Source organism: Carettochelys insculpta, chromosome 30 (assembly GCF_033958435.1).
Source record: "Carettochelys insculpta isolate YL-2023 chromosome 30, ASM3395843v1, whole genome shotgun sequence".
In the NCBI taxonomy this organism is placed as follows: domain Eukaryota; kingdom Metazoa; phylum Chordata; order Testudines; family Carettochelyidae; genus Carettochelys; species Carettochelys insculpta.
In genome coordinates this window covers 8,253,919-8,276,956 of record NC_134166.1, presented here as the reverse complement: position 1 = coordinate 8,276,956, position 23,038 = coordinate 8,253,919, and the positions used below count along the sequence as shown (strand labels likewise).

The following is a 23,038-nucleotide window of genomic DNA, read 5'->3' as shown; positions in this document are numbered from 1 at the left end:
GCCTCATTTGTGTTATTGGAAGAAGTAAATAAGACAGTTCCCTGTTCTGTAACTGGTGTTCTTTGAGATGTGTTGCTCATGTCCATTTGAAGTTGGATGCGGATGGGTTGAGTGCCCTCAACTCAGTGCTACGAAAAAAGTGATTTTGTAACTCAAACAGCAGGGAGCCAGGTGTTTAAAGGGGGGCTGCAGAAGCTTGTGTGACAAAGTCCCTTGTCAGCCCCCTGTGGGTCCCTGTGCTTCCTGGTAGGGTTCTATGTTGCCTTAAACTCACAGAGGCCCCTTTTGGCCTAGGCCTTTCCAAAGACAGGGGTCTCTGCTTAGCGAGCCACCCTCATCATAGGCAAGACCAGTATGGGGGGAAACAATACCAGCCCCCTTTGCAGGCCCCCACCTGCTCCGGTAGAGTGATCCCTCTGGGGAAGGGTGGGGGGAGTCCAGACCCACCCTCCACCCTGGACTCCGGCCCAGGGTCCCTCCAAGGACAAGAGGCAACCGGCAGGGCCTTCACCCCTGCCCCAACGTAGTAGCTCACCCTGGGCCACTTTGCCCACCGCTTCCCTGTGGTACCTTCTCACTCTGCTCTACTCCTCTCCTCTGCTGCACCTTCCAAAAGCTTCCCCCCAGCTACCAGATGGGCAGCCTTTTACAGGGAGCACATGGCCCGCCTGGCCCTGGGCCTAGACAGGGAACAGAAACGCATTGGCCCACCACCCAGTATACTGACCTAGAAGGCTCCGGAAGCTTCTAGGTAAGGGTCTGCCCCACTTGTCTAACACCAAATTGAGATCCCAAGGCGGCAGTGGTGTCCAAGCCTGGGGCTTGATTCTTTCTAAACCTTTTGACTCTGGGTTCTGAGAACATAGAAGATGCTCCATGAACCGAGTGAAAGGCTCAGATAGCAGCTAAATGCATCCTAACCAAGGAGAGGGATAAGCCCTCCTGTACCAGACCCCATAGGTAATCTACAATCAATGAGATGGGGCTTGCGAAGGATATAGCCAGCTGTGAGACACTCACACCGGAAGCGTGTCTGACCAGAGGAAGCGGAAGGCATCTGCCCAGGACCCCAGGCTCTGACTGTCGTAGGAGCAAAACATCCCACATTTGACATTGAGGTGGGAAGCGAACAGGTCCACCTGGGGATATCTTCACTTCCAGAAAATAGGATGAACAACCTCTGGGTGGAGAGACAACTCGTGATCTGTAAAGGACCTGCTGAGTTGGTCTGCCAGTGAGTTGTGCACGCTGGCCAGGTAAAGGGCCTTCATCATGATATGCTGTATGTGGAAGACCCAAAGCATCATGGCCTCATTACAGGGGGGCAGAGTGTGCACCCCTGTTTGTTGATACAGTACATGGCTGTCATGTTGTCTGTACTGACTGATGTGCAATGTCCTGTCAGATTGGCCTTGGAAGTCACACATGCCAGTCTGATGGCCCTGAGCTCCTGCAGATTTACGTGGAGCTGAAGATCTGATGCACTCCATAGTTAAAACACTATCAAGTACTAAAATGACTTGCACTTCCAGAACTATTTACACTACAGCGAGAGAGCTGGGCTAGTCTGTATTCTATCACAACAAAAACCAGTCCAGCAGCACTTTCAAGACTAAAAATAATTTATTAGGTGATGAGCTTTTGTGGGACAGACCCACTTTTTCAAGATTCCCCACACACACTTCTGCCCTTCTACTCTCTGATTTGCTCACCTTGGTAATGGTTTTTATGATTTGTCAACCTTGATTACTACTTTTGGTTCCCTGTGCCTTAAATATTGAGTCTGCTCTGATCTGGCTATGGTCTGCAGAAGTGGGTCTGTCCCACGAAAGCTCATCACTTAATAAATTATTTTGTTAAGCTTTTAAAGTGCTATTGGACTGCTTTTTTGTTTTGATAGTATATAGATTAGCACGGCTTTCTCTTTGTTACTTTAAAACAAACACTATGAGCTGTGGAGATCTTTGTTCACCACCTAGTGAGGGCACCTTGAAGAGGTGCATTTTCTACAGTCAGCTAAGCTAGAATGGTTTTCAAGAACACAGTTTGTCTTGTAGTCCTGATTTGGGAACTGGGACTGAAGAGAGCCCATCAAATATTGCAGATCTTGTGATTAAACTGCAGGCATTGTCAATGCTGATTTTTGCTGTTGCTTTGCTGGATCAGGCATGACAGCTGGCACTGTCCCAGTTGCATCAGAGACCAAAGGTTGAATGGGACCTAGCTTGTCTAGGAAATAGCTGAAAATAAGACTAGGGAAGGCTGATGTGAACTGGAGGTGTTGACAGAAGGATTGTACAGAAAGGTTCTTAGCTTTGGGTAGCTGTCCAGGCTGAATACTCAGTAAACTGGGGTCAGGGAGGGAGAAGAATTCTACTGACAGCCAAAGGAGGGAAAGTGAGGCAAACCAAATGCATTAAAGAGTCAGAAATGGTAAGGCCTGTTTCACAGACAGAGGCTGAAGTCAGATGAAACATGCAGTCCTGAAGCACCTTAAAGGCTAAAAAAATGTATATATTAAGTAATGAGTTTACCCACAAAAGCTCATTACCTAATAAATTTGTTAGCCTGTAAGGTGCTCATGGACTGTGTGGTTTTTTTTGGTTGGGATACTACTGCCTAACATGGCGATTTCTGGGGATCTCACCCTTCAGCTCATCATCTGTAGTGACCCTGAAATGGGGGTGGGGGCGGTCAACTGAACTGGTCCATATCTTAGGAGCAAGGAAAAGCAGGGACCAAGCAAACTGGGTCTGGGAGCACATTAATGCAATGAGAGGACTCTATGATAGGAAGGCACTTGTAGAAAAGATTATCTGGAAACGGCCCTTAGATGGTCCCAGCTGGGAAGAGGAAAATTGTGACTGCAGTTTGAGGAAAGGGCTGGAGGACTAGGAAGGGAGACAGATGCTGCAGAAGGGATCACTTTTTGTGCTCTCTCCTTGCTCTGTGTCCCCACAGCTGTTACAAAATGGTCTGTGCCACCACCAGGAATTAAAAATGAGTCATCTGACTTGCTGGCTTGGATGCCCTAGAGCCAGAGATTTAATTCCTAGTTGAGGGCTGATTTGCCCTTCATTCTCTTGAGGCGGATGCATGAGGTTCCGTGCTGCTTGCTCTTTCAGCATATTTCAGACAAGACCCGAAGAACCAAGGCTTTCTCTGCTCTGCCGGGGTACTCGGGATCCTATGTGGCTGTTGTTAAAAGCTGGGGCTTGCTCTAATGCTCAGGCCAAAATAGTTAGCCCCATTCATACAGCTGAGGCGACTGAAGCACAGAGAAAGGAGACTCACCGAAGGTGGGAGAGTTAGAGCCAGTATTAGGAATGCAACCTAAAAGTCTCCACTCCCAGTCTCCTTATGCTTAACTGCTATTTTCCTTCCTTGGACTGGTAGCAGAACCCAGGTATCTTTGCTTCCAGTTCCCTGCTGTAACTACTAGAGCCCCATTTGCTTCCCAGAATTGGGATGAGAAAATCACACAGCAGGGACTTTTCTGTTAGCTCATAGGCAGCCGTGCTGGTGTTTTGGCACAGTAAGAGTGTCTGCTGCCTAGCGTTTCCAAGTGGTTGAGTGTAGTGACAAGGGGAGTGACAAGATCTAGGATGCTTCTGGTTTGTTGCCATGTTTATGATTGCTACCTGGTACCCAAGCTGCGTGGCTGATGCTCTGCAGCCCATGACCCCTGCTAGATGCACCAGATGGTGCAGCCTGCGAAGCTGTCCCTGGGCTGGTGCAGCTGGCATCATTTGCAAACATTAGTGGGAATCAGCCATTAATGCGTATGTGTTGATAGTAAATACAGCTGCTGCCAACACCCACTTTTCTGTATCCTTGAGTTTCTCTCTGTCTTGTGATTGAACAATGAGGACTTGATGGTTCTGCTGGAACAGACCATTTGACCTAAGTACTTTGGGCTTAGTTGCAATTGACTTTTGTTGGAATGGGGTTCCCTGCCTGGCTTGGTAGCTGGCGACCTATATCAGAGTGAAAGGAATTGACCTGCTTTGCAATGTCACATGCTCACCTCAGCCAGTGATGTAACAGCACAGCTTCTCCACAGCTTGCTGAATCACAGGTATGACAAAAGGCGGTAATTGGAGCCAAAGCAACAGCAGATATTTGGGAAGCATTTTTGGACACCTCATTTCGTGGTGGAGGAGGTAGAAGTGGACCAATCCAGGTGACCCTCTCCACGGGGCTAGATTGGGACAATTATGGAGAATCTTCTGCCTCGTTGTTTGTAAGCCCTTTGCAGCAACAAGAAGTCTTGTGGCACCTTATAGACTAACAGATATTTTGGAGCCTAAGCTTTCGTGGGCAAAGAGCCGCTTCCTCAGATGCATGAGCATCTGAGGAAGCGGCTCTTTGCCCACGAAAGCTTAGGCTCCAAAATATCTGTTAGTCTATAAGGTGCCACAAGACTTCTTGTTCTCGAAACTACAGACTAACATGGCTCCCTCTCTGATACTTTGCAGCAAGAATTCTTTTTGTGTTTCGACCAATCTCACATGGTTGCTCCTCGCATGATGTATACTACCCATAATGGACCGTTTCCACCCTGACTGAATAGATCTTGTCAGCTCTGGCCCCCACCTTTACTAAGACCCCCCCCTTTAAATCCTCCTCTGAACCCCCCTACTCGTGTATCTGACGCCGCAGGTCTTTGTGCATGAAAACTTGTGCTCCAAAATATTTGTTAGTCTATAAGGTGCCACAGGACTTCTTGCTGTTTCTGTGTTTGTACAGGACCTAACTGCCTCGTTCATAAATGGGGCTCCTAGGTGCTGTTGCGCTCTGATAATACTTAATATTAAAGGTCTATGCTGTAACCGACAGGGGCTGGGATGCGGTGTAACAACCTGATGCAATGTAGTGTATGGATATTTGCCTGTCACAGTGACCTGGTAGTGGGGATGAGATATGAGGGGAGGAGAGGAGCCTCCTCTCAGCTCAACCAAAGCGCAGGGAGTTGGGAAGTGGGCAGCAGCCAGTGGTGCTCAGGGAGCCGGGAGGGAGGGGGTAGCCAGTGGTACTCCCCTGCCTTCCCGAAGGCGCAGGGAGCCTGGAAGTGTAGCACTAACCTACCCTATCTTTGGAGGGTCCCTGCTTGTTCCCTCTTCCTGTAGCCTGAGCACTAGGGTGACCATATATCCCATGGCCACATATGGGATGGGAGCTGGTGCATTCCCCCTCCTCCTTCCCTGAGCCTCGGGAAACTAGCAGGGATCTAGCAGTGGGGGCCCTCCTCCCTCCCCTGAGCCTCAGGGAAGGGGGAAGTAGCTAACCTGCTGTCTCTCTCTCTTCTGGAGAGTGCATACTGATGCACAGTACATGCTGTCCACCAGCAGCTAAAGGACATTTAGTCCCTTTTACAAATAAGTCAGGATGCCTTTTTTGGGTCTCAAATATGGGACCATCCCCATGAAACCAGGATGTATGGTCACCCTGCTGAGCATGTAAGTTCTCCACCTACTCTCCAGGCAGCAGCTGCACCTGTGCATGCTGCTGAGGGAAAAGGTCAGCTGGTGGGTGGCCAAAAAGCCCCTTTTAAAAAAATAAGTCAGGATGCCTTTCTGGCACCTGATATACAGGGCTGTCCTGCTCAGTAGGGGATGGATGGTCACCCAAGGATCAGACATTTTAAAAAGGAGCAACAGTGCAGTGCAAAGGGGGATGTCACTTCATGCTGTGGAGTCAGCCCAGCCATGGGACACCGTGGTGTTGTGGCATAGCCACAGGTTGAGGCCATGATGCAAAGCCTGTTGCCCCAGCAGGCATTCATGGGAGGTGATGACAGCGTTGCTGTGACAGGATGTGAGGACTCGGGCTGGGGGTTCAATGCAATGGGCTATCATGAGAGTAAATGTGATGACATCACAGTGTGATGACATCTTGGTGTGTCTTAGTGACCTCACCAGTGCTAGGGTAGTGGGTGGCAGCGGCTGTCTCTGCTGAGAGACAGTGGTGGGAAATGAGCCCTGCAGTGCAGGGCTTACAGGCCCCAGGTAGTCACCAAAATTACAGTTCCCATCACCCCCTCTTCCTGCACACTTTGGGGGCTTGGGCCCGTCCACTGAACTACGTCTCCCATGAGGCGGTGCCAGGGCTCCTAGAACTACACTACCCATAAGCCTCTGTGGCCAGGAAGTGGCCAAACTACCTCATGCGTCTGATGAAGTGGGTTTTCGCCCAGGAAAACTCATGCTCCAAACTATCAAAACAAAAAGCAGTCGAGGTGCTCCGAAATATGTTAGTCTATAAGGTGCCACAGGACTTGTTGTTCTCGAAGATACAGAGTAACTTGGCTACCTCTCTGACACTTGTTACTTTGCCCATGGAGCTGCCGGAGCCGGGGAAGTGTCGGAACAGAGCCTATGTCGCCCACCAGCAGGGAAGGGGTGTGGGTGGGTGGTGGAGGGTGTCACGGCATGGCCAGACTACATTTCCCATGGTGCCATGGGCTCCTCAGTTCCCAAGACTAACTATCCTGTTTGGTCCGGCATCATGGAGGAGCGACAGCCTACATTTCCCATAAGGCCTAGCGCCAACAGGCTCAGAGCTGTATGTTTTGCCCGGCGCTCAGTGCCCAGACAATATCCCTGGACTACATTTCCCATACTGCCATGCCCAGTAGGACTACATTTCCCAGAATGCCATGTCTCAGCCCGCCCACCCCCTTCCACCTCAGGCTACTCGGACTATGTTTCCCATAGTGCTACGCGCCCCTTAGAAACCCCAGCCTACATTTCCCATAGGGCTCTGCGCGCCTAGGCGTCCCGGAGTATGTTCCCCATGGTGCTGCGTGCCTCTCAGACTCACTGAACTGCATTTCCCACTGGGCGCCGGCGGCCGAGCTATGGTGGCCGGGAAGGAGATTGTGTGACGGCGGCGGCCGCCGCGAACTGCTCGCCAAGATGGCGGACGAGGAGGGCGAAGGGCTGCAGCGCTCGGCGCCGGCTCCGCATCGCAACGGGGGGGGCGGGCCCGGGCCGGGGGGGCCCCGCGTCGTCCGCATCGTCAAATCGGAGTCCGGCTACGGCTTCAACGTGCGGGGCCAAGTGAGCGAGGGCGGCCAGCTGCGGAGCATCAACGGGGAGCTGTACGCGCCGCTGCAGCATGTCAGCGCCGTGCTGGGCGGGGGGGCGGCCGACCGCGCCGGGGTGCGCAAGGGGGACCGCATCCTGGAGGTGTGAGTACGGGGCGGCCGGGCGGAGAGCGTGCGCGGGGCGGGAGCAGGGAGCGGGGGGGCACCGCTCCCCCTTCCCCAGAGGGACGAGGGGGAGTCCGGAGCGGGGGGCATCCGTCTCCCCCCCCCCAGCTGACTTGAGGGGTTGGGAGGGATGGGGCAGATGACAAGGGGCTTATTCTGCCCAGAGTGAGGGTGGAACGGGGGGGCCCTTCCCCACCCCATAGAGTGACCAGCAAGTCCGCTGCAGGCGGTGGGACTGGGCGTTAGAACAGTTTGGAGGGAGCGGGGTGCTGAGAACCATCGCACCAGCTGCAAACCCTGTGGAGGAGAGAAACCGCTTCGAGTCAGGGAGTGTGGCAGCAGCACAGCACCTGTGTCCCGAGTCCCTGATGGCACAAGGTGAAGGTGCTCGGAGTGAGCTGGGACCTGAGCACAAGGGAATCTCTCTCAGGGGACCAGGGTGGAGCCCCGGAAGGATAATCAGCCTGAGTAGAGCTGAGCTCAGAGAGAGGTGGGTTTGAGGGATGGGGGATGTTATATTGGAGCCAGGACTGTGGGGGAACCTGGTGGTGGATGAACAACCCCTCAAAATTCCTTTCTTCTTGATGGAGATGAGCTCTGGCAAGCATGTGTGGGGCAGCTGAGGTGGGACTTCTGTTTGGGTGTGTGTGGGGGGAGAGTTTGGCTCTGAGATTTCTGGGTACACTGATGCAGATGAAGTGAGGGGACCTTTTCAAGAAGCCCTTTTGCAGGAGACCAGCAGGGGAGGGAACCACCCTGGGGTGTACATAGAGATCCTTGGAGGTGAGAGAAAACTACAGATGATGATCTGGAGTAGGGCTCTCAGGTGTCATGGGTGGAGGACAGCAAAAAGGGTCAGAGAGATTTCCATGGGGAGAGGGGGACTGTGGTGTGCAAAGGGGTCTATATCATGGAAGGATTAAGTATGTGCTATAGTGAGAGAGATAATTCCTTCTTTTAGGAATGGGAATATCTCTTGAGGTCCGTTCCTGAGAAAATCTCCCCTCTCCTCACAGAGACTGGTGACTTCTGTCTATCTAGGGGATCCCATCCCTTTGAGATTGGAGGGAACAGGTCAAGGTGTGTCAGGGCACCTTGGTAAGCAGAAGGATCATCATCCCCAGATCATAGTCCCGGGAGAGAAGGGAAATCCCTCTCTGGAGAGAACCCAGGATATTCTCCCCACCTGTATGTTTCCAGAATAGGGTTTCACGGCAGGTCTGTGCTGCAGCGGAAGTCAAATTAAGGTACACAATTCCAGCTACATTAATTACGTAGCTGGAATCAATGCACCTGAATTTGGGCTTCCATGCTGTCTCCACTGAGGGAAGTTAATGGGAGTGATTTGCTCCTGGTGACTTCCCATACTACTAACAAAGGGCAGGAGTGCAGGAGCCCTGTAAGTTCAATTTAGCACGTTCCCTACCAGGCGCTCTAATTAGAACTCCCAAAGACAGACTGCCGCAGTGTCCATCTTCCCATCAGTGGAGACATACCTATAGTCTCTTCCAGCTCCTACGTGGAGGAGCAAGTGCACCGGGAGCCACCTACTGGAGGTGGGACTGTCCTTGTTTCATATTGTTTCTGGACCCATACATGAGTCCAAGGCAGTGAAGTGTTTAAGTCCTGCAGAGGAGATTTTAAATACACTCCCCCAACAAATTCTCGAATAGCAACATTTTTATCTTCATTATGTTGTTTATTATTTTTTGTACAACTTAAAATTTAGCCCTGAGCTACAGTAAACTCTTTCATATCTCTGAGTCCTGGGAGGTTGCTGGATGTTCTGGCAAATAGAGAGGTATACCAAGTAATGCATAACACTAAAGAAAAACAAGATTAGATATTGAGAAACAAAAATGTATGCAACAAGAAGTCCTGTGGCACCTTACAGACTAACAGATATTTTGGAGCATAAGGTTCCGTGGGCGAAGACCCGCTTCATCAGATGCACGAGGCAGTGAAGAGTGTAGGAGCCCTGTTGAAGCGGGTCTTTGCCCACAAAAGCTTATGCTCCAAAATATCTGTTAGTCTATAAGGTGCCACGGGACTTCTTGTTGTTCTCGAAGATACAGACTAACATGACTACCTCTCTGAAAAATGTATGCGGAGTATTTACCAGCAAGAGTAATATTGTGCACTGTAAACTTATATTGCATTTGCCATCTTTATATGTATTTGCTCTCACTATACTGTACTTGTGGAAAATGTAACTATAAAATGTACTTGTGGTTAAAATGCTGGTTATTTGAGAGTTCAGGATGATAGAATGCCAGATATGGAAGAATTTACTGTATTAGGCTGTATCTTCACTGTTAAAGCAGCTGCTTTGTAGCTTGTCCTTGTTGAGGTTTTGAACTGAATTTCCCCAGCACACTGTAATTCTTCAGGTTGGTTTTGCGGTGCCCCGGCTGTGATATTTTTCCTAGATGTGTTCAGTTGTAAGATAAATTAAAAATACTTAAAGATCAATATGTCTGCAGAATCAGTTAGCTTGAAACACTTAAATTTAATATGAATATTTCATAGCCACAAGAATACCTTGCTTTCCAGTCTGTCGATTTAAGTGCGTTAAGGAAGAGGTGTTTGTGTTTAGTCCCACTGGATGGGAAATGCTCTTACAGGCCCTTGGTTATAGGCTTTCTCTTGTGTGACCTGAATATTTGTGCTCTGACTTTCCTATGCAGAGAAAGTGTTTGCTGGGTAAATTTTGCAGCCAGAGAATGTATTTAGACAACAGCATTTATTGACTGAAGGAATATTTGTATGCATTACAGGACAATGTGTAAAATCCTCCATCTCCTTATATTCTCTGTTGAAAATCCCAAAGCAAATTGAGGGTTTAAAATGATTGATGTAATTTTGTAGGCTACGGGCTGGCTTTGGGGTTTGACCCAGGGGACAAGGATTTGCTGATTGACCTGGTCGTTTGGGACAGATCCTCAGCTGGTGTAAATTGTCCAGTGAAGCCATGACAGTTTACACCAGTTCAGGATCTGACCATAGTTTGTTTTTTTTGTTTTTTCCTTCACATGACATGTGGTTCTTGGGTCAGAGCGGAGGCTTGTGAAGCAGGCTTTCTAGTGACCACTGCTCCAGCTCTTCTGGAGAGCCATGTAATCTAATGGCTACAGCTGAGAACTGAGTCAGGAATCCAGGGTATATGCCCATCTGTTGGTGGGAGTATAGACTGCTAGACAGCGCAAGGAACAGGGACTTGATAGCACTCCTATTTTTGTCTGACACTGACATAGGGCTTGCCTAGCTTGCACTGCGCTGTGACTTTCTGGCTCAGGGATGTAAAAAAAACAACTGCCCTGATGGCAGCAAGTTACAGCTTTGTAAAGCCCCGGTGTAAACAGGTTCCCAGCACTGCTAGTACTCCCCTCTTGGGTAGTGACAGAAGTGGTTCGCTGGGAGTGCTCTCTACCAGCACTGCTTCCATGACCGGACTGCTGCAGCAGCACTTTAAACTTGAACATGTAAATAAAGCCACAGTGTGTGATCTTGGGACATTTCACTTTAGTATCTCCCAAGGTGTCTCCTGTAGCCCTGGTGAAATTTGGAAATAAGAGGATCCCCAGTGCAAGAAAACAAATACAAGCTCTTCCTTTGTTAACTTAGGGGTATAAATTGGCACCCTAAAAAGTTAATTGTTCATGATGGCATTTTGTCAGCATGGAACAGCAGATCCTGTGTCTTCCCGTTGGGCTGTTATCACTAAATCTACTATTCTAACCCCTGGAAGTAATTCTAGTACTGCAGGAGTGGAAGGAGAATAAACTCCAGAAATAGCATTGATTTCCTTTCTCCTCCACAGAAGCACAACGGTGGGGGCTGGAGTTCCCTGGGAGGTGCAAATTTGTGTAAGTGTCGTCATTTGTTGATTTGAGGACACAGTGAATCCAGTGCTTTCAGGCATATTGAATCTGAGTAAGTTGTACATTCACCTAATAAACTATTTGGCTAGTCTTTAAAGTGCTACTTGACTGCTTTTTGTTTTGATAGTGTATAGACTAGCACGGCTTACTCTCTGTTACTATTCCTCTGTAGTGAAACCTGTATGAAAGTTAACTTCTGCAGAAGATTATCAGATGGTGCATAGTTAGCACTGGTAGAGGTTAGACTTTTCAAACTTGGCTATCTAAGCGAAATCTTACTTAAGCATAGTATGGAAAGCCATTTAGAGGAGTGCTTGTGAAGAGTTATACATTTGCACCCCCCGTGTCAGTCTGACTTCCCTTTCATGGGCCCCTGCACCCATCCCTTCCAAATTTCAAGAAGTGGTGTTGTGACCTTGTGTGCAGGGTTGCAGGGTGACACTCTTTGGCCTAGCCAAAAAGTGATTGAGCCATGGCCTCGCACTCTCCCTGCCAGAATCCATGGCCTATGATTAGGCAGTTAAATAAGGCTCTTGAGACTGAATAGGAATTCTTGAGTGCTGATCCTCTCTGAAAATCAGGCCATTCATTTATGTGCCTAAATGTATGCACCTGTGTTTGCAAATGCTTATATAGTCTTGGGCCTTGTTTGGAACTCTGATAAATTGAGGCAGATTCCCTGCAATTGAACTATAACAAAACAAAGTAGGGTTGTTTGGCTGTTTTTGAAGCTCATGAAGCTGGGGTGAGATCTCATGGGTTCTTTTTGCAGTTCTTCGACTTCCTTGGTGTGTGGTTTTGATCAAGAGAGAAGAGGTGGATGAGGTATATTATTTTATTTTATTTTTTTTTTAAATTGGGCCAACATCTCGCCAGTAAAACAGGAGTTGTTCCAGTTAAAAATGTTACTTTATCCACCTTGGGTTTCTCTGATGTCCTGAGGCTGATATGGCTGCAGCACAGCCTTTGTGGTCTTGATTGAAGCATTTGATTTTTTTGTGCTTTATCTATCTATAAAATGTAGATACAGTGGATACCATTTAAAACAGGATATCTAGCATGTGGGGTCATTAACTTGTTGCAGTATTCCTCATTCAAAGTGTACAGAATTCTGCATAAAGGGAAATACTCAGGTGAAGTATTCATTAATTTTTAGGTTGTAAGATTTTTGTGCATGGGCCATCTTTTTGTTCTGCGTTTGTAAAGTACCTATTTTGATTGGCTTCTAGGTGCCATCACAATACAAATATTTTTTATGGGATCACTGTGGGGTTGAGGCTTAACATCTATAAAATATGTTGCAATCTGTGGGTGAACCTTATGGTTCTGATGTTCTCAACAGCATCTAATTTATGTTTTCCATGCTTGTTATAAAGCCGCGTAACTGCATGACACCCTGAGACAAATCTCTCCCTTGTAACTTCTAGCTCAAAATGCTTGGATTTAAATGCTGACATTGCAGCATAATGACTATGAAGTGCTTCTCTAATCTTCTTAACATGTTGTCTGTTTGTGGGAGTTGAGGGCACTGAAGGCAGACACAGAAAGCAAATTTAGTTCCTCGATTATCAGCTTGAGTGATAGTCATAGGTAGTCTTTCAAAAAAATGTGTCTCTCAGTTGTGCAAATCACTGGTAACAGCAAAGTTTGTTTGAGATGATCTAATAGTAGTTAAGTTTTAAGCACCAGTGAGCTACGTTCGGAAGAAGTGCCTGTTGGCTAAATGTTTGGCCAAAGCTAAATTCACTTCCTAGCTCTGCCACAGACAGGAACGCTAAGGCTTACCAGATCCAACAGGTGGTCCATCTGTGCTGATACCCTGTCTCCAACAGCAACTGGTGCTCGTGTCTTCAAAGAAATATACAAAATAGTTTGAAGTGCGTATTTATTGAAAAATCTGCCCATAGGAAAAAGGTCTTCCTGATCCTCTCAGTTTATGCCCTGCCACACAAGGGTTAAGAATCATTTACTCTCTTTTTCAGTTTCCTGACTGTAAGTTGGGGATGATACTTTTCTGCCTGGTAAGGTGTGGTATGGATAAATGTGTCAGTGTTGGAGGTGCTCAGATATTAGGGTAATTTGGGAATAAATGAGCACTTAGAGAAATATTTTGGGCATTACGCTAAATTGGCTTTTCCAGTTTTGCCTCTGGGGACGTCAACAGCCAAATAAACTATTCATAATAGTAACGGAGAGAAAGCCGAGCTAGTCTATATACTATCAAAACAAAAAAGCAGCCCAGTAGCACTTTAACGACTAACAAAATAATTTATTAGGTGATGAACTTTCGTGGGCTTTTTTTATAATAGGTGAGAAATTATACATGTCCGCAGGTTATTTAAAGTCCTGAGTAACAGTGGAGGCTGTACCAACACCCTCTGGGCTTGGCTGGACCTATACATGTGGCTGTGTGCACAGTTCTGTTTTCTCAGTGCTGTCACATAAAGACTAGCTCCTCCTTGTTTGAATGAGATTAAATTTATCCATTTAGTCAGTCTGAAGTCTAACTCTATGCATGGGCTAGTAGGCACAGAAAGCTGATTCTGCTTTTGGAAAAGTACAGACGCTGTCTCTAGAAAAACAAGGAGGCAGCTGTGTGTGCTGCTATTTCAAAGTTTTGCTGCTTGCCCAGAGGGCAAATTACCAGAAAATCACCTTCTGAAATGGTCAGCAGGCTTAAGATAGGCCAAACTCTCTTTAATTGAACAAAAAAGCAGTCCTGTAGCACTTTAAAGACTAACAAAATAATTTATTAGGTCAGGGTTTCCCAAACTTTATATAGTTGACCCGTTTTTTTTCAGTACCTTCTTTTGCAGCCCAAAAATATAAACTCGTATAAAAAAGAAAAATTAATAAACTTTCACTGTTTATTATTTATTCACAGTAATAATAATAGTACATAGTCATAATTTTGCATATTTTCTAAGGACCGGTATTTTTTTCCCAGGGCTGGTACTGGGCTGCAGACCATACTTTGGGAAATGGTGTATTAGGTGATTTTGCGTGGGGCAGACCTACTTCTTCAGATCTGGAAAAGCTGCCCCCTGCAAGCTCATCACCCAATAAATTATTTTGTTAGTCTTTCAAGTGCTACAGGACTGCTTTTTTGTTTTGTTAGGATACAGACTAACATGGCTACCTCTCTGAAAAAACCAAAACAAATGAGCAGTCCTGTAGCACTTGAAAGACTAACAAAATAATTTATTCAATGATGAGCTTTTGTGGGACAGACCCATGTCTTCAGATCTATAGCCTTACCAGAACAGACTCAATATGTAAAGCACAGAGGTCCAAAAATTGTTATCAAGGTTGGCAAATCAGATAGAAGAGCAGAAAGAGGGGTGTGTGGGGTGGAGAAGTTGTGTCAGGTCAGACATCAAAGTATGTGAAAGAGTCCTTATTATGGGTCAGGTAATTGCTGTCCCTGTTCAAACCACATGTTAATGTGTCAAATTTGTATAGACTAGCACCTCTTGAATATGAATGTTAGTTCCAAACATTTTGTAGATGGTTGTTAGTCTCTTTTCTCCAGAACACAAACTTTCAGGTCTTTAACAGAGTGGCCCACCCCATTAAAGTGCTGGCTCACAGGTTTGTGGATTTGGGGATTTTTGATGTCTGCTCTACATCCATTCATTCTTTGGTGAAGAGTATTTGCAGTTTGTCCAATATACATGGTGTGTGGGCATTGCTGGCACATGATGGCAGTTGTGACATTAGTTGAGGAACAGGAAAATGTGCCCCTGATTCTGTAATTAATGTGGTTAGGTCCAGTGATGTTACCTCTCTCTGTTACTATTCTTTCCTTGAATGACTTGTCTGGGTCCTGCAGGGTTCTGCTTTTGTGCTCAATACTGTGGAAGTATGTATTATCATAGAAACATAGACTCCTAGGGCTTGAATAGACCTCAGGCGATCCAGTCCAGCCTCCTGCCCAAAGCATAAGTATTCTTTTCTCTTTGAAATTTTGCAATTCAGAGTCTTGAGAATTTTTAAATATCTTCCTGTAATTTTAGCTAATGAGAAGCTGAAGAACATCCTGCTGCTTTACACTGATACGTTTATAGTGAGCAATTCTAGTCATGTGAATGTATAAGATGAGTAAGAGGGATGTAACATGGTTTTGTGTTTTACCAGAAGATTGATTAACCATTTTCCTCTGGGTGGTTGTTCTTAGTCTTGTATCTCTTGAAAGACTCCTTCACTTGTAAGTCTGCATGCATAACAACTTGCACAGTGCATTAAGTCTGAGTGTTTAACTCTCTTTGTTTCCTGTAAGGATACAAAACCAAAATCCATCTCAACACCAGCTGATTGACTTTCTTCCTCAACATAATTGTGTTTTTATATTGCTGTGACAATTTTGTTTTTGTCCTTCTAGTAGTGTTTATAAATCCCTCTAATGAAGGGTTCTGCATTATGGGCTTTTTATCAAGCGTACAACTGAAAGAGCTCTTGCATGTATCCATCAATGTTGACATCAAATTTCCATAGTATATTTAAACAAAGTGTATATGTGTGACTAATAGCACCTGAGACTACTGAAACTGAAATAATTTATAGCTATTTTTCACCCCTCACGCAGAGTCTTGCATTTCCTGCAGGTTGGAAAAATGAAAATATAGGCTGGTCAGTTTCCTTTGTGGCTCTGGTAGAGTAGGAAAGTGCTGTTGTGTTGCCGCTTCCAACACTGCAAGGAGGAAATGGTTTTTTTTAAACATAAAAGCTCTTGGAACAATATTTTTCATATGAAGATGGAAATATTTGTTTGTTTACAAAGTCTGAACCGTAGGCTGAAAGCTAATTGTGTCCTTTTCAAACTAGTAGTATTCCAGTACTTTGCAAAGTTGCTAGACAGTAATCCCCTCAAATTACATGATTTTGAGTTGTGTTTAACTCAGTGTTAATGCAAGTTAAGCACAGCTGAAAATCCTGCTCAACCCCCTGGCTCCCTGTGGCCCCAGTTCAACCCCACAAGCACACAGCCCTGGCTCAGCTCCACTGCCTTGTCCCACCTGCAGTCCTAACCCACTCCAGGCTTAACCCCCGACACCCTCCCTCCCACAGCCCTAACCCACCGCCAGGCTTAACCCTCCCCAACTGCCCCTGTAGCAGCGGGACTTATCTTTCAAAAGGAGCTCCAGGTGCTCCTGCTATTTCCACAGCGGCAGAATGTGCATTCTGCTGGGGAAAAAAGCAGCGCTCCCACTCCATCGACTTACGTAAAATTTGATTTATGTGAAGATACGTGGGAATGCGACTCTCTCATAACTCAAGGGACTGCTGTAATGCCTTATGGTCATAGCAAATGAAAAAGCTGGTGGGAACTATGTTTTTATGTACTTGTATGAAGTCACAGAGTCTGGGCTATTCCCCAGTCAGTAAGTCTCCTGGGAATGACCCCTTTACTATTTGGGACCCCAGGGACCCCTACAGAGCCACACCCACGGAGTCTGTGGACTCCAAGACTGAGTCTTTCGGCTTCGTATTCCCAGTTTCTCTGTGGCTCCCTGGTATGAATCTGGCCAAGTCAGACTCCTGTGGGAGGCATGTACTGGGCCACCTCAGGGTGCCATGCTTGCAGAGGGCATTTGCAGTGACGCAGGCAGCCTTCTCCAGAACAAGGGAACCATTGATGGGTCTCCTGGTTGCAGAATCGGAATGTTCTTGAGATAGCGTGGAGAGGTAGAAGTTATGCTGTAGTTCACTCAGGTTAAACCAGTGCCCTGATGAGCCAGCCAAACTGTGATGGACTACATCCCTTCCTGTCTCCCCATGGTTCCCTTTTATCTCCCCAGCTCCAGGCTCTTGAGTCCTTCCAAACAGGTTACCCTTCTTCCTTGTTCTCCAGCTCAGTGCCCCTGTCCATCCTGCAGGGGTGTCCTAGTGCTAGGTGTTGAATGTTCAGTCTTTAGGACAGTCATGCTCATACTGTGGGATGGGCTCCCCCTTCCCCTCAGTCAGCACAAAGGAATGTTCAGGGGGTTGCAGTGGGGCCTGGGTCTGCCCCCATATGGGGTGGGGGGGTAAGGGCCACGCAGCCCTGCTGTGCCCCTCAGTCCTTTCGTGGGTGTAGCCACCAGCTTTGCAGCCCTGCCCCAAATGGCAGCTTGGGTCCTGACTCTCAACTGAGGCTTCAGCTCCAGTGTTGGACCCCAACTGCAGCCCTGGTGTCCGAGCGTGAATTGGGTGAGGGCATGGACAGAGTTTGTGGCATAAGGTAAAATTTTTGGGGACCACTGCCTTAGGGCATCTGTCTTGCTGGACCTTCTGTTGATTTGGATTGGTTTGAGGCAGATCTTTACTTACTCTTCATTTTCCCCGACCATTGAGGTGACCTCCCCACCCTGTTCCAAGCATCTGATGAAGTGAGTCTGTGCTCACAAAAGCTCATGCTTAAAACTTTTCTGTTTAGTCTATAAGGTGCCCCAGGACCCTTCGTTGCTGCCTTAAGTTGGTGTAACGTGTGTGTGTCTCAAATTCCCCCGGTCCCTACCCAACAGAAGCTTTGCTGGTATAGGCGTGCTGCCATAGCCCCCAAGGCTAGGCACAGCTTGTGCTGCTGGAAGGAGTTTTTCTGTCAGCATAGTAATACCACCTCGCCAAATGACATTGTTTACGCTCACAGAGGCACGGTTCTGTTATCATCACTGTCTGCACTGGGGATTTTGCCAGTGTAGCTGTGCTGGCTGGGGGTGTGGTCTATTTCATACCCTGACTGATGGAACTATAGTGCCAAACTCTAGTGTAGACTGGGACAAAATTATACTCTTCTCTTTCCTGATTAGTGCGAATCTGTTCTCTTCTTTAAGCTGAAAGAAAGTAATTGCTGCTCTGTTTCCAGAATTGACACCCAGCCTTATTTTTGAAGTGTCCAAAAATACTTGGTCCCCTTCACCAAGGCAGAATAGTCCTACCCTGAGTTAATTCTTGCTCATTTTGTAGCAATATTTGTTTTTAATGCCTTTTGAAATGTTGGCACAAGTTTTTTTATGTATGTTCCTCAGAACCCTTCTCACTAGTCTTTGTAGTGTGTTCAGAACCGAAACAGAAGAATGACAACCATATAATATGCTCGTGTTGAACCTGTCAAAACACACAGAGCTGTTGAAACTTCCTTTAAGTGGCATGAGAACCTTGTGTGAAAACAACTACAGAGTGATGCAGGCTCCTTTCTTAGTGTGAGGAAGAGAGCAGCAGCTGGACTTTATCTTGTTGATGCTGTCTCTGCTAACGAGTTTTTATCTTAGAAGAATGTTAAAACTAGGACTTGATTTTCAGCTGGAAAAGAGGAAGGTCAACATACAAGAGCTTCCCTTTGTTAGGAGCATGCCAGAGATAGGCAATGCTGATTAGGCTGTGACTGAGCTGCTAGGGCAGTGTTATGTTCAGCTATTCTCCAGAGCTCTATCCAGCCTAGTTCTAACCATCTCAAGTCATGAGGGTTTCACTTAGGCCAGATTTAGACTAAAAAGTTATGTTGACTGAGCCAAGTTGCTCAGTGGTGTTAAACAACAACAAAAACCTATGTCCCTGAGTATTGTAGTTATCAACCTCACCCTGTATGTAGACCAGCGTGGGCAATAATTTTTGCTGGGGGTCACTCCAAGAATTTGGTAAATGGTCAAGGTCCACGCTCTTCTGTGATGTTACGAGACAAGGTGCAGGGGTCTGGGAGGGTATTGGGTGGAGAGGGGAGCTCAGGGTAGGGGATTCAGGTGCAGGAGGGGTGTGCGTGGGGAGGGAGTTTGAGTGAAGGAGAAAGTTGTGCCCTGGGGCTATGGGTTGGGGGCTGCAGGAAGGGGAGCAGAGAGTTGGCACCTGCCAACCAGCAGCCCAGCAGATCTTTCAAGCAGGCTCTTTGCCTGCCACAGCTCCCCTGTGCCACTCAGAGTGGTTAGCTGTGGTGGGGAGGGGGGCGCCATGTGCTGCTCTGAGTGCAGTGAGCTGGATGTGGGGGAGAGTGTTCCTTTGCATCCTGCCTGCTCTGCAGACAGATTGCTCCCATTGGCTAGTTTCTGGCCAATGGGAGCTGTGAGATTGTGCTGGGGGCAGAGCAATGTTCTAATGCCCCCCCACCTTGCAGCAGTGCTCAGAGATTCATGGCACCCCAGAGTTGGCCTCTTTTTGCAGTGCGTGGGAGCAGGGCAGGCAGGGTGCCTGTCCATGGCTCCTGCAAGGCCATATTTTGCCTGGCCCTGGCATAGTCAGTGCTAGGTAGATGAGAGAATTCTTCCATTAACCTAACTACTTTCATGAAGGTGGATTAACTACAGTGATGGGGGAACCCCTCCTGTTGCTGTATTTACCCAGTCTCTACACTTGTGGTTTCCCTGGTTGTGTGAGCGGTATCCACACAATATACATACCACCTGTATGTCATATAGGCTGCAGGTTGAGAACCACTGGTCTACACTGAAGCAGTACAGGGGAACTGCTGTGGTGCTTGTAGCAAAGACGTCGCCTAAAGCCATGCAGTGCTGCTCCAGCTCTCCCATTGGCATTGAAAACGGCCTCCATGAATGGCAGAGGCTGTATTGTTGTGAGAAAGTCCTTTTGCTGATGCAGCTCTGTATGCAAACGCTTATGTTGGTGTGACTTGTGTTGCTCTGTGGAGTAGTTTATTCACATGCCTCAGTGATGTAAGTTCTGCCAATATTGTCTGTAGTGGAGACATAGACTTACAAACTGTTCCACTGTCTGAAACATTACTGTTTAAATTTTAAGCTCTTTGGGATAGAGCCGTGTATGTGCTCTGTGTTAATGGTGTGGGGCTTTAAATAGTCAAGCTGAGAAGAGAGATGATCTCTACTTTGCCAGGAATTTTGGGGTTCAGTGTGGGGTGGTCAAGGATGAAGTTGCAGAAGTATCATCCTGATCCTGGGATTGAGCTGAAGTCCGACTGGACGGTCATACATGTCTCTTTCAGCCCTAATTCTGGTAGTGAGGAAGAACCGGCTAGCCCCACAATATGCAGGGATTAAAAATTCGTGTGAGATGACAATCCGCTCACAAGAGCCAGGTTGACTTGCCTGCCACACTCTTCGACGTGCCTAGTTCCTGATGGACCACATGTCAGTCTTTCATCACAGATCAAAATACTGTTTTTGAAAAGGATGTGAGATAATTATGTGTTTAGTTGGCTGCAGTGTTACTTTAAAGCTCTTTGTGTGAAATTCTTTGAAGACAGAGACCTCTTATGAAGTTGAATCTATCGGATTCATTAGCCGTGGAGACTTGAATTTTTGCTACATCCCATCCCCCAGCCTACTTGACATTTTGAGTGTGAACTCCTTTCAGGTGTTTGGGCAGAGCAGCACTTGGAAGCAGGACTGTGCATGCTTAAGCCTGATGCAGTGCCTTGCACACCTGGGGCCTAGATATGGTGCCTCTAAGTGCCACTACTAAAATCTGTTCTTCAAGTGATTTCTGCTGTGCATTTCGCTGTGTGTGCAGCTGTCAGAAGATTTTTCCCCAGCCCTACTCCTTGGGTCCGCTCTAGTGTCCCTTGTGGTGACATCATTTACATTGCCTGTAAATACCCCTGGTGACCCAACCTCAGCTCAGTCTCTTCTTTCCACCTACTGACCTTTGTTGGAGCATCTGTCACTGCTTCGCCGTTGGTGGCATTCCCAAGCTTCAGGCTTCTTTGTTGTTTTTAAGCAATTGCTGATAGTAGTTAATAGTTGTCCTTAGTTTCTGAGGGGGTTTCCCCTCACTTTGTCTTGCTCCGGGGTATACAGTAGCTGCAGGGCTTTAACAGTGAGAGTGATGTGGGAAACCTGTGCCCAAGGGTGACCCACAGTAAGCTTGCCTTAAGTGCCTAGGGGAGAGTCACCTTCAGGACAAGGAAGAGAGGTTGCTGTTAGTCTGTATTCTAACAAAACAAACCAGCAGTCATGTAGCACTTTAAAGACTAACACGATGATTTATTAGGTGATGAGCTGTCATGGGACAGAGCCGCTTCTTTAGGACAAGTATCATGGAGGTAGCCGTGTTAGTCTGTATCTTTGAGAACAAGTAGTCCTATTGCATAAGCTTTTGTGGGCAAAGACCCTATTCATCAGATGCATCTGATGAAGCAGGTCTTTGCCCACGAAAGCTTATGCTCCATAATATCTGTTAATCTATAAGGTGCCACAGGACTTCTTGTTCTGGAAGATACAGACTAACATGGCTACCTCTCTAAGTAGTCCTGTGGCACCTTATAGACTAACTGGTCTATAAGGTGCCACAGGACTTCTTGTTGTTCAGGACAAGTGTTCAATTTGCAAGTCATTCAAACCTAGCATCAGGAAAGATAAAGACCTTAATCTGGTATTATCCTGGCTGATGGGCCATCCCTTTGAACCTTTGGCCAATGCATTCCTGGTGGTCATCATGATGCCTGGGGGGTGTCAGAATCGAGGGTCCTGATGCCTGAACCCTCCTATAGGGCATTCTGTAAGGATATGGTGCACTTGCATTCACACCCTGCATTTCTACTTAAGGTTGTAATGCCTTTCTTGTTAGCCAAGATGTCTTTCCACTGTTTTCTTTGCCCTAAACCTCATGCCTCAGATGAGGACAGGGTGCTGCATTCACTGGATTTGCAAAGGGCCCTGGCCCTCTATAGTGACAGGACTAAACCGTTGCATAGTTTTCCCCCCAACTTTTTGTCAGTGGCAGACTGAATGAAAGGAGCCCCTGTTACTTTCCAGTGCCCACCCTTGATCACGTTGGGCATTAAGATCTGCTATGAGCTGGCCAAGGTCCCTGCCCTGCCCCTCACAGCACACTCAATGTGGGCACAGGCATCAGACAGAGTTCCTGGCACATGCGCCTGTCTTGACAGATGCAGGGCAGTGATGTGGTTGTTGGTGCATGCCTTCACCTCACACTATGCCCTTATGCAGCAGGCCCAGGAGGATGCCAAGTTTGGTAGGGTGGTCCTGCAGTAGGCTACCACATGTAGGTGGAGATCTGGTCCCACCTCTGGGGCATGCTGCTGGTAAGTCACGTTGGAATGTACAGGAGCAATTGCTTGGAGAAGAAACAGTTACTCACCTTGTAACTCGTAATGAGGGAGAAAACTTGTTCTTCTTGGCCTCTGAGGATAGGACAGGGAGCAACGGGCTTAAACTGCAGCAAGGGAGGTTTAGGTTGGACATTAGGAAAAAGTTCCTAACTGTCAGGGTGGTCAAACAGTGGAACCAATTGCCTAGGGAGGTTGTGGAATCTCCATCTCTGGAGATGTTTAAGAACAGGTTAGATAAATGTCTATCAGGGATGGTCTAGACAGTACTTGGTCCTGCTATGAGGGCAGGGGGCTGCACTCGATGACATCTCAAGGTCCCTTCCAGTGCTCTCAAGGTCCCTATGATTCTATGAACTGTTGTTCTTCAAGATGTGTTGCTCCTGTCCATTCTGGACACCCCCCTTTTATCAGATGGTCTGGCAAGAAGGAACTGAACGGGGTTGGGTCAGCCAGGATATTTATAGGCAGCTTCAATGACATTGCCACAGAGGGCGTTACAGCTGGCCCGACAGGTACCTCTGGGGAAAGTCGTCTGACGCAGTGTGTGCACATGTACTGGAATGGACAAGAGCAACTCGAAGAGCAACAGTTACAAGGTGAGTAGCTGTTTTTGGCTATAAGCCTATATTGTGCTGTCTCATAGGTAAATTTTGCCACACAATTGAAGTCCTTACCTAATTGAAGTGCTAGATGTTTGAGGCTAGGAACTGGTACAGTGAGCAGCAGCCTGACTCTTTGTATGGGTATAGCGCAGGAGTCAGTAACCTTTCCGAGTGCGGAAATTTGATCTTTTGACCCCGGTGTATGGTTCAAGAGCCTGTTATACTTTTTAAATTTACTGGTAGTCCTGCTTACAACAGCTTCATTAATAAATAACTATGCAGAGCTTTACCATTTAGGTAGTGGCGGGTAGCATTAGTTAGTCTT

At 47.2% G+C, this 23,038-nt stretch overlaps 1 protein-coding gene across 4 annotated transcripts in view; it reads left to right on the top strand.

Moving 5' to 3' along the window:
* Nucleotides 1-6,872: 6,872 nt before the first annotated feature.
* SNX27 (sorting nexin 27) overlaps nucleotides 6,873-23,038 on the top strand; it is a 64,321-nt gene continuing 48,155 nt past the window's right edge. Inside the window, exon 1 of one of the 4 annotated variants that reach the window (XM_074980701.1) lies at nucleotides 6,873-7,192. In XM_074980701.1, the coding sequence (XP_074836802.1) occupies nucleotides 6,918-7,192 (275 nt within the window). In that variant the 5' untranslated portion in view covers nucleotides 6,873-6,917. The remainder of the gene's footprint in view (nucleotides 7,193-23,038) is intronic. The other 3 variants (XM_074980700.1, XM_074980702.1, XM_074980704.1) reach the window with 3 other exon arrangements.